The 12,199-nt window shown below is 37.5% G+C and overlaps 1 protein-coding gene across 1 annotated transcript in view; it reads left to right on the forward strand.

The window, feature by feature from the left end:
* Positions 1–7,084, forward strand: part of LOC140496349 (peroxisomal trans-2-enoyl-CoA reductase) — a 40,101-nt gene extending 33,017 nt beyond the window's left edge. The window contains exons 5-6 of the mRNA XM_072595972.1: positions 3,000–3,124; positions 5,235–7,084. Coding sequence (XP_072452073.1) covers positions 3,000–3,124; positions 5,235–5,411 — 302 coding nt within the window. The 3' untranslated portion in view covers positions 5,412–7,084. The remainder of the gene's footprint in view (positions 1–2,999; positions 3,125–5,234) is intronic.
* Positions 7,085–12,199: the final 5,115 nt, after the last annotated feature.

The following is a 12,199-nucleotide window of genomic DNA, read 5'->3' on the forward strand; positions in this document are numbered from 1 at the left end:
TGACAATCAGAGTGAACAATGACTCATGTGTAGTCTGAATTCATTTTACCCTCAAGCTTTAAGAAGACTGTTTTGATACAAAAGAAATTGAATATTTGCTTTGTATAAATAACCATTGTTGAAATCAGAACATAGTACTGCGCCATAACCAACAAGGCATTGCATTTGCTTACTCATTTTATTCAGGGAGATATCAACCACAGTTCCAACAGCCCTAATTAGAGTTACCCTGGAATTATTGGGTTTTATTTGAATAAGAAAGTTAATTACTATTCATCACACCACAAGACATTTGTTAAGAATGCAAAAGGACTGTTGAAAAGACAGAATACAATGAATTTCCAGCACACTGTACGTTCCATGTGGTGATGGGCCATGTTGTATTTGCAGTCACAAGTGTGGCTTTTGAACTTTCACAGAAATTCTCATGATCGTTCAATGAATCTCTGATGGGAGACTGGCAGAACTCCCAGAAAAATCATGTTAATGAATTTGCCATAGGATCTTGAGGATTCCACCAGCTCAGAGCAACACCCCCTCCATTCCCCATGAACACTAGAGGGTAAGAATAGAGGGTCATGAGAACCATGTGGAATCCCAGAGGTGATGTAATACTGACCACAGCCATCCAATTTAGAAGTGAAGTGAAGTATTTCCTCACAAACAAGGATGGATGGAAGCTGAATGGTCAACCCAAGGAATTCTGGATAAGAGAAGACCCAATGAAGACTTCAATCTTTTATATTTATCTAAAAATATGAATATTAATGAAATCAGTTTGCTTCCCTACATTGTTTGCACATTGTTGCGAGGAAAAGGAGCTTAAGTATGAGATGGTGACGAATACATCAGGTTGAGAATTTGGGAGAAATTGCTTCATGCAAACAGAGGTGAAAATGACATTGTGGAACTCAGTGCAACATGGAATGGTTGAAGCAAATGAGACTGAAGTAGTTAAGAGGAAGATTAATGCACACACATTTAGAAAGAGAATAATAGGATATAGGAACAGGGTGAGAAGAGAAAATTAAAACAATTAAATGGAGTTTTTGTCCTGAACGGTTTTCTTTCTGTGATCTACATTGAGATATGCTTGCATATAAGACAGCTTCTGTATATATACCTATCAAAGAAACCATATAAGATGACGCCTACCCATCAAAACTTTGACTTAAAAGAAATTTCCCCAAAGATCCATCAACATTACTAAGTTTCTAATATTCAAAGACTTCACCTATCCACACCAATACTTTCACATTTCTCATCCTCATTTAACTCCTTTTGATTTGCTGACCTATTGTCCTGATGCTATAATATTTAAAAGCAAAACTTTTCACCACATCCTGTTTTCTCCAATGCCAGTCCTATATTTTACCACTGACTCTAAATTCTCTTTTTTTTAGTATGTCTACTGCAGGGGCCAACTTGAGGTTTCAGTCAGTAGGGGCAAATTGAACATGTTTTGGAGGTGGAGGGAAAGATGAGGACTGGAATGGAGCAATTGGTGATAGGAAACTATGAGTCATCGTGCCATTGTGGAGTCCATTGTGTTTGTTAGCTTTGTTAATAGCAGTACCAGTTAGAAGAGAAGAGAATATGACATAGTTAAAAGATGCATGACCACTAGACGTGCCTCCCAAAAGTATGTGTGCATATATATTTGATCTGACAATTTTTGCTATTTTTGATTATTGAGACAGGTCCATCATGGGCCTTTTTTAATTCTCTTTATTTTGGTAATTGACCTTTTAATTATGTGTTACCAACTCTTTCTCCAGTTTCCAGTCCATGTAATGTACAGCCTTTTTTTGCTCTTCCGACATTGCGTGATGTCCGTGACATTAATATGTTTGGATTGCAGCCATAGATGCAATTTTGATTGGTTGTCATGCACATCTCAGGAAATCATCTAAAACATTTATGATAGGGGAAAAGATTATTCAAATGCAAATGACCAAGATCTGGCATTTATATCAACAATTTAAGTATCCCTTTTTCAAAATCTACACTCCAGTTATAGAATTAAGATAACATTTTAAATATTTATTAATATGATTAAAAAAAAGAGGTCAGTTAAAGCTTAGGGCGTGAATAAACATCAGAAAGAGATTTTGTCAAGATTTGCAAATGGAATCTACCTACGTCTTGTATAATTTGTGGTTTGTTCAAATGCTGTTGCTTGAGGCTGAATGTGGCAGGTTTGCTAATGTTATTCCAAAGATATAATCTTAGTCTACAGCTTCTGATGTTTTATAGAATGCTTTGATTTTGACTCTTCTACTCAGCATCAGCAACGCTGGTGGAGACAGCAAACTTTCATACGAGAAACATGAGCTTTCAAAGGTAAACTGTATTTAAAGAAGACTCAGTTTACTTTCTACCCCATTCTACTATTGAGATATCTAAAGATTATCTGAACCTAACAGGGTGGAACAGAATTTCTTTGTAATTTTGTAGGCTTTTTGCAACATTGCAGTGTGACCCTCAGTGATAGATTTTCAAATATTTTGATTGTTCAGAATAAAAGCATCAATGGACTATATGAGCGAACTCTATTGTGTACAAGACTCCAAGTTTAATCCTTTCCCAAAATCAAGTGTGTCGTGTGATGGTTACATCCACTGCCACTAGGCTACAGAACAGAGCACTTTGTCGTAGTTGAGGTTCCATCTCAGTCATTGTCCATTGCTGGCTGTGTCTATGCATCCACACTGAGAGCAGATTACACTCAGATAACAGATGAATTGCTGTAGTGTTGCACATAAAAGAATACCCATCATATCTTGGTGTCATAAAGTCTTGATTCAAATGTTATCTGGTACTTAATCTGTTGTGCTATGGGTGGAATGTAATCACATATCTGACAGCTAGATTATTGGGCAATATGCATCTAGGTTCCAGTTTTATAGATGAAAAGCCATAATAAACCAGCAGCAAAAGCTCAAGTGCAAATGTCATTGGCTTGAAATGAAATAACGAATGTAGTATTTTTTTTGTAGGTGGTGCAGGGGAGCGTCTGTTGATGCCTGGGACTGGTTTCTTGACTCTGGGAGCTGCAGGAGCTTTGGCATTCTGTCAGGTGGTCAGAGAGGAGTACCCTGATGTTCCGTGTAAACTGAATGAGGTAAAATCTTTAAGAACATGCCATAAACCAAGTGAGGGAATTGAAGAAAAGTATATTCCAACAAGTAACAGTGAAAGCTACATTGAATAGCAACTGCTTTCTGTACAAACTTATAAAGTTCTGAATTTTGACAGAGTACCTTTAGGTTTTCTTCTAGTTAGTTAATTTCTTAGATAATGAATGAGAGCGACATCTGTGTTTCTTACATTTACTAGCTTTGAATATGAACTTTGTTTCTCCCCTTGTGTCATGAAATGTAAGTTAAAATAGTTTCTATTATTTTTAAATTTACTATTCAATTATTTTTGATATTGATTTTGCTGATTGATTTTGAAGCTCAGCTTTTTATTGTGAATGTACAGAGTCTTACATCTGAGGTTGTGATTCCATCAAGTTTTTCAGTGAAAATCATGTTAAAAGTAGTTCTGCATGAAGTATTTTATCTGACTGTAGTTGAATTAAAGCTGCAGAAACTCCTCCCATCTTTCAAATGAATGTTTAAATATGTCAAGATTCCAGACCTTCTTTAAAATAAGTATGTTTTAAAAGTCTTTACAAATCAGTTCATTCTATACATTTTCTGGTCTGGAGTTTGAGCTGGTAATGACAACGAAACTTCTTGAGTCCATACATATGCATAGAAATCTATAAGTGGAAACTTGGCCCCCTCTATGGTGTGTTTGCTTGCAGCTCATAGACTGGCGTTGCGTTCCCTTTTTCAAAGATACCCAGTGCATTATTGAAGGATTTGGCATTGGGAAGGAAAGAGATTGCTGAAGGCCACCCCGAATTCCCGTTGTTGCTGATCTAACTCTCCCAACTTCCCCACAATCCCCAACTGCTACCACTCACCTCTGGCTTGGGTGTCCTCGTGGATCTGTGGCCTTGGTTAGATGTAATGTTGGTAGCAGTCACCAAACCCAGTGGCACTGTTGTATACAGTAGAACTGTTAGCCTCTGTTTGGTCTGTAGCTAATGGTGGACTTGACTTCTGCTCTGCAATTCTTTTCCTAAGAGTAGGCCCATCACTATCTGAGTGTCATAAGATGTGGTGGGGCTTCTCAAAAAAGATAAATTCTGGGCCTTTCATCAGCACCTTTAACATCTCAGGATTCAACCCCAGACATTGCTGTCACTGTTTATGAGTAGATTAGATTACTTACAGTGTGGAAACAGGCCCTTTGGCCCAACAAGTCCACACTGACCCTCCGAAGAGCAACCCACCCTGACCCATTCCCCTACACCTAACACTAGGGGCAATTTAGCATGGCCAATTCACCTAACCTGCACATCTTTTGGACTGTGGGAGGAAACCCACACAGACACAGGGAGAATGTGCAAACTCCACACAGACAGTCGCCCAAGGTGGGAATTGAACCTGGGTCTCTGGTACTGTGAGGCAGCAGTGCTAACCACTGAGCCACCGTGCCACCCACGGTGGTTCTCTATTGAGTACTCTGTTCAAATTCCACAAACTGCAGTCAGTGAACTAAATAAATCCATCCCTTTTCTGCTATGAATCTCACTGTTAAAAATCCTCAAAAATTACATCTTGTAGAGTGAGCTGTGACTGGATTTTTAATTATATGCTAGATTCTTAATTATTGCTGAACCTCATTTCATCTGAAAAACAGTCCCATTTTTATGGAATGACAAATTTCCTCAAAAGATAAAAAAAATTCTAATTTTTCTAAAAAGTTTTGATATTTCAGCTTCTACTGTTATCCCATGTATATGTTCCAATCATTGATTCGCTTTCTGAAAAAAAATTAATTGAACCTGAAAGGAATTAGTGCTAGCGATTTTTGAGAATTAGTGCATTTTACTTGCAGTTTTGCTAGTTGTGAGAATACTTTATTGTGATTGCTTGGTTATTCTGATTATATCACTGTTGCTTGACAGTCCTTTTAACTTGGCGGCAGATTCAAACTGATGTCAGGTAAAGGATGGGATGTCCATGCTTCAGAGATTGCTAGATCACCATAAAGCACCTTTCCTATGCTGCTGATCACAAAATTATAATGTTTATCACTTTTAAATATAGAAATTACAGTAATATGTAATCTTGGTGGATTAATCTCTTTTTTTTTTACTTGTTCGATCTTTACAGGTGAAACTTAACATGGGTGTTGCAACCCCAGACCGAATCGCTCCCGGCTTTGTGAATCACTTGGATGTAGGGGAAGCAATAGCCACTGTTTTGGTAAAGAATTCTGTTTCACATCATGTGTTCTGTGCAAATACCCCAGCTGATCTCAAAACCCTGATTGTGGAAGGGAAAGTCTGAAAGTGAAGATATTACAAGTTGGCATGCCAAGTCATCATTCCATTTTGCATGTATAGTTTATTTTGAAGCCCTATAACACTACAGTAGTGTGCACTTTTACAATAGAACCAGTGATATATCAATCAATGTATCTGCCTGTTCATAGCACTGTGAGCTAAATTAAGCTAAATATTGTGTTTATCTTGGTAGTTTGATTTTTTTTATGTCATTATGACATTTAGAAACCCCTATGAAAACTTAAATTAGAATGAAGTAAAGTCATCTGTTGTGTTGTGCTAAGTAGCTTGAGAAGCTGTACCACCTCAGCAAATTAATCCTCAGAGTATTCAAGTTCCAAACTAATGTAGTGTTATGGACCAGGCCAAAACTCCTCAAAACATTTCAAGAAAGTAGCCCAGACTCTACCTTTGCAAGTTGTTTTAAGCAGTTGTACAGTGGATATTCCAGGAGACATGCAGCTGGTCAAACCACTTAGTTTTAAACAAAACAGAATTTATTTACAAGATTGCCAAATGAAACGAAAACAAAAGGGAACAGAATACCGAATAACTTAACCTATCCAAACCCCAACAGATTATCCTAACTTAATGATTCTGCTCCCAATATTTGCAGTAATCTCCATAAACATCCCTTGGCACAAAAGGTAAAATCAGGATCTTACAGGAGACAAGCCAGAAAGAGAGAGGAGGATAAGCCTAGATCTGCTTCTTTGCTTAGCAGCTTCACAACTCAATCATGCTAAAAACAAACCAAACCCGAGTGAAGCTGAGCCGGGAGAACTGGCCACTCCCCTTTCATTGCACAAGTGTTTTTATTAAACTTAAAGGCCTTTTTCCTGAGGCAGTATCTGTTAACTATAATCAAAATCCCTGCAACTTAGACTGTTTGGAGTCTGTGTCTTTTATGACCTCTCTGGAAATAAAAACCAAGGACAACATAACCTTGGAGCAGCATCATCACAGTAGGATAGAAGATTAAATTCACATTTCCCAATTACAGCAATTAGCAGAGGCAAGTAGAATGTCAACATTTAAAAAGCATTTGGACAGGTAGATGGATAGGAAAGATTGAGAGGGATATGGGCCAAATGCAGAGAAATGGGGCAAGTTCAATTTAGAAAATCTGCTTGGCATGAATGAGTTGGGCAAAAGGGTCTGTTTCCTTGCCGAATGACTCAATGGTTCATTCTTTTGCTGTTAGTATTAATAACAATGCCTACCAATGTTGGATCAGTTTTATTTACACATCAAATAACTCACTGCTGGAGGTAAAGATGAAACTGAGCTCTGCAGTGATTAGGCGGTGGAAGATTGACATATATTGTTGGCAAAAAGGATCTATAATTAAAGGAGAGAATTATGAAGATTTCCTTTTTCTCTTCTAAAGCAGCAGATGGAGTATTCACAACTTTGATCTGTTTCAAACCCAGTCATAACAAAGTGGTCCAGGTTTGAACAGTTGTGAGCTGCAGTTCATTTAATTACAGTAATTTTCACTGGGGTGTCAGGAATGTTGTTGATTTCTCTTGTTGATTTGTATTCATCTGCTGAATGTGAACAGCTAATGTACAGTAAAATCATGTTTAATTCCTCCAGTTTTTAAAATCCCAATCTCAAAGAGGTTTGAAGAAATCAGTGTTGTCTAATAAATAAACAATCATTGTTAATTACTAATATTGGGCTTTGTTCAAGAGTTTTCAGTAATAAAATATCTATTGCACTTAACAGGAAACTTTGCCAAAAGTTAGAGATCTATGGACAGCTAGCTTAATTACTATTGAATGCGAATCAATAGTCTGGCCAACATGCTTAAACTGATTTTGAATTATTTGCCCTTTTCGCGGTTTTCAGGAAAATAAGAAACTGACTATGAACAATTGAATGATCCATTTGTGTCCTTTCAAGTTTATATCAGAGACTAGGCAAAAAAAACTGTGTCCCGCACATCACTTCATACAGCTTACTTAATCATGTTAGTGTTACATAAATGTAATTTAGAATATGGCTTGAAGAATTTCTATTAGCTTAAAACAATGCAAATTTGCAACAAACTAATAATCTCTTTGGACAATCCAATGGCTAGCATTATTTTGTATTTCTTAGGTCCTGAAAGAGCTAAGGAAGAGTAAAATCAAGGAATCCAGAATTGGTATATGTCTGCCATTTCTAAAGCTATATTATGTCAGAAATTATTTAGAATTATAGAATCTCTACAATGTGGAAGCAGGCCATTCAGCCCATCGTGTCCACACTGACCCTCAGAGTATGCCACCCAGACCCACCCTATCCCTGCAATTCCCATGGCTAACCCACCTCGCCTACACACCTCTGGAGACTATGGGCAATTTAGCATGGTCAATCCGCTTAACCTGCACATTGTTGGACTGTGGGAAGAAACCGGAGCACCCAGAGGAAACCCACACAGACACAGGGAGAATGTGCAAACTACACACAGACAGTCACCCAAAGGTGGAATTAAACCTAGGTCCTGAGCACTTTGAGGTAGCTATACTAACTACTGAGCCATTGTGCCCCCCAAACTGAACATGTAATCACACTTTGAATAATCCAAAACATAAATACAATAAAGAGCATGCATGTTAACAAATAGATTAATCGTTACTTCTGAACAGGAAGGCACATTTGCTTTTATTGTTCAAAAAATGTAGTTTGGTTTAATTTAATAAGGTTCAATTTTTGAAAGGCATATCATTCCTTTCAGTATTTTGTTGTTTTAGTATCAAAGTAAGATTTTCCCTACTTCAGTTAACCTGTAGGGCTTTGGCTATTTACCTTTCTTAATATGAGCTGTGTTTAGCCAACATCACAACAGATGAGGAATGAATTAACTATTGTTTGGTCACTTTTAAAAATAATATTTCTTCTACAAACTGTAGCTAATGTTCTCCATTGTTGATGTAAATTGCTATTTGTCAATTTTGTTGCATGTTTTAATAAATATAATTTATAAAGTTTAATGTGTTTGTTTTAAAAAATTAGATTGATGATTATTGGATTACCACTGAATCCTCCCTCAGAGTAAATGTGATAAATTTAATGTACTAATTATCCAATTTCCCATTACCATTAAATCAATTATTTTATTAAATGTTACACCTTAAACCAATATCTCAGAACAAAATTACATCTTAGTCAGCAGTCTGTTACAAAGACCATGTAAAAACCAAAAGAACTATGAATGCTGTAAATCAGAAACAAAAACAGAAGTTGCGTGAATAGCTCAGCAGGTCTGACAGCATCTGTGAAGAGAAATCAAAGTGGATGTTTCAGGTCCAGTGACCCTTCTTAACAAGTTCTCATTACCCCACATACATTTACTTCATTGATAGATTTCCAATTACCAATCTCTAAACATACTGAACAAATGAGCTTCAAGGGGCCTCTTGGGTTGGGGGAGATGGCTAGTAATAAATGTAATTATATTAAAAAATGCACAATATTAATAAGAAACATGCTTGGAGAGAGAAGTTGCATAGATCTGAAAGGGCTAATATTGAGGTGTCATTAGTCCCACCCACTATAATGATGTTATATGAGCTTGTGGACAGAATTGTTTAGGATCTTGAAGGAATAAAGCCAAATGTTTTGGTCTTCCTCATAATCTCTGTGAATTAACTCCACAGTGGCTGGTATTCTGTCACCAAGTCACCCTTTATTTATACATGGAGAGTCCTTAACACTGATCCAGCTTCCTCAGAGACAGCTCTCAGAGTGCACAGAACCTCTGACACTTATGTTTATAGCTGTCAGCCAGGACTCCCTGACTGAACCATATTAACCACCCCAGTCCGGGAATTCATTTTCTATTAGGTCCACCTGGCTGTCTTTGTTAGAATAACTACACTCTGTAACAACATTTATCAGAGTGTAACACTTCTTCGTTGCTAACATGCAATAAACAACATCTTATTTAAGACAAGAGTCTCTACCCTAAAAAAAAGGTGCAGCAAATCTATCCCATAATGAGCAATAGTGCATATAACATGACAATCAGTCACAAGGATTGCTTTATAAGCAAAGGTCACTGGATCTGAAACATTAACTCTGCTTTCTCTCCACAGATTCTGCCTGACCTGCTGAGTTTTTCCAACAATTGCTGATTTTGTCTGCCAAACATAATCTGACTAATTCCGTTGACTCAATAATTCTCTGACAACCCCTTCAAATCTGACCTGATTATCTTCTCTGATCTGCTTTCAATGTAATTGAAATCCAATTAGAAAACCAATATAACAATGGGATAAGTTTTCCATTGGGCAGCTGAACCATCAGATCAGTTTCATGTCCCAGTAACTGGTTAGGAACCTACTAACATGTGTTTATGATGATTTGATTTGGCCTAATGTGTTGCAGCCTGTTCCACACGTTGTTTTCATTTTTGAGACAGTGATGTGTGAACTATAAACAGATCTAACTCTATTCAAAGTAAACACATTCCACTTTCTTATTGCCAACTATTGGAATATTACATAACAATTAGACTGGGAATATTTGTCTTTTGAGGAAAAGGCAAACCCAGAAATAATTAACATAAAAGCACAGTGGATGAGGAATTGTTCCATGTTTTGGGGGTTAACAATGCCCCTTGGGTTCCAAAATAGTTTCTGTGACACATGCACACACTGTTAAAGTGACACATAGCAGACACAATCTTGTTAAAGGGTGAATGGATATGCACTTAATGTTCACAGGTAACTTGCATATTGAGAGCTGCCATTCTGGAGCTCTTCACACCAGTCAGCAGCCGCTCTTAAACTCATTCAGCTAAACATGCATGAAGTAGCAAGAAGGACAACACACTAGTGTGATTTGGATAAACCATACCAATATATAAATTGGAAGGAGGAGTATGACACTCAGTCAGTCATTGGTTAGGCCACTTTCGGAATCCTATAGGAAGGATGTTGTGAAACTTGAAAGAGTTCAGAAAAGATTTACAAGGATGTTGCCAGGGTTGGAGGATTTGAGCTACAGGGAGAGACTGAATAGGCTGGGGCTGTTTTCCCTGGAGCATCAGAGGCTGAGGGGTGACCTTATAGATGTTTATAATATCGTGAGGGGCATGGATAGGATAAATAGACAAGGTTTTTTCCCTGGTGTGGGGGAGTCCAGAACTCAAGGGCATAGGTTTAGAGTGAGAGGGGAAAGACATAAAAGGGACCGAAAGGACAACCTTTTCACGCAGAATGTGGTGCGTGTATGGAATGAGCTGCCAGAGGAAGTGGTGGAGGCTGGTACAATTTAAAAGGTATCTGGATGGGTAAATGAATAGTAAGTGTTTAGAGCCAAGTGCTGATGAATGGGACAAGGTTAGGTTAGAATATCTGATCGGCATGGACAAGTTGGACTGAAGGGTCTGTTTCTGTACTGTACATCTCTATGACTCTATAAGTCCATCCTGCCATTCAATTAGATCATAATTTCTCCTCCACATTAACATATATTTTCCAGTCTTCCCTATTTCACCCCCCTGTTCATCAAGGACCTATCTGCCTCTGCTGAAAAATATTCCAACAGTCTGTTTTGACTGCCTTTGAGGACGAGAGTATCAAAGACTCATGACTCTGTGAGGAAAAAAAACTCTCCTCACCTCTGTTGTCAGTGGGTGACCCCTTATTTTTAAAGGGTGACCTCTAGATTCTCTCACAAGAGGAAACATCCTTTCTTCCGTCTTGAGCCTACGAGGTCCTTTATGGTTTAATCAAGTCCCCACTTATTCTTCTAAGCCTACCCTCTCCTCCCTTTCCCAATCAGTCAACCTGCTCATTTGAGCTCTTATTATAATCAATCTTCTTTGAACTGTCTCCAAAGTATTTATACATTTCCTTAAATAAACATTGTAATCATCCCAGCTGATGTTTCTGCTGGACAAGGCAGATTCCAAGTTGATGATTTGTCTGAAAGATCATATTTTGTTTATTTTCATATTTAACATGGTGGCCTTTTACTTAAACACAGCATAGAGCACTGTAAACTTGGTTTTAACAATAAAAGAGAAAGAAGAAGATAAATTAGAAAACAAGCAATTTTCATAAAACACAATTTGAAAGATTTGACACACAGTAAAAACATAATCGCATCTATCGCAATACCTTCACTTGGTTTTCAAGCAACAGAAAGAGATTGATTGCCAATCAGATCCATAGGTTTAACCGAGCTGTTTCTTCCAATTCCTAGATATGAGAACTTGATAGCCTTTTCCTTGATTAGTCACATAACTGAGCTTAGAACCTTTTTTTGGATTCTAACCAAACACATCTGGCCTGGAACTTTCAGTTAAAAACTTTACACTGAGAAAATTTAGGTCCTAACATTTCTGAGTGAACTTCTTTGGCTGTGAGAAACTGTTTCTTTGCCTGAGTTTCAATTGCAACTTTCGCAAGTTGGAAAACGAAAGCTTTCCAAGCTTATGGGATGTTCCCCATAGTAAACAAAAACAATTTTTGACCCTACCAAACAGCAAGCAAGCTAATGCTCCTCAAGCTTAACCTCTGTTCATTTGTAAAAAAAATAGAAACTTAGAAAATATGACAAGGAGCAGGCCATTCTACCCATTGAGCCCTCTCTATCATTTATTATGAAGGTGTAGAGGTGTACTATACCTTTAAGAGAGTTTAAAAAGCTAGCAAGGACTTAGAGAAGCACAGAGAGCCCAAAACAAGGTAACAATGTAACATTTGGTCGAAACAGCTAAGACCTGTATTGCTAGGATACAAAAACAAATTTGAATTTGGCCAATCAGCTTAAATTATGCCCCAATATACCAAA

The sequence above is a fragment of the Chiloscyllium punctatum genome, chromosome 26, assembly GCF_047496795.1.
Source record: "Chiloscyllium punctatum isolate Juve2018m chromosome 26, sChiPun1.3, whole genome shotgun sequence".
Lineage (NCBI taxonomy): Eukaryota > Metazoa > Chordata > Chondrichthyes > Orectolobiformes > Hemiscylliidae > Chiloscyllium > Chiloscyllium punctatum.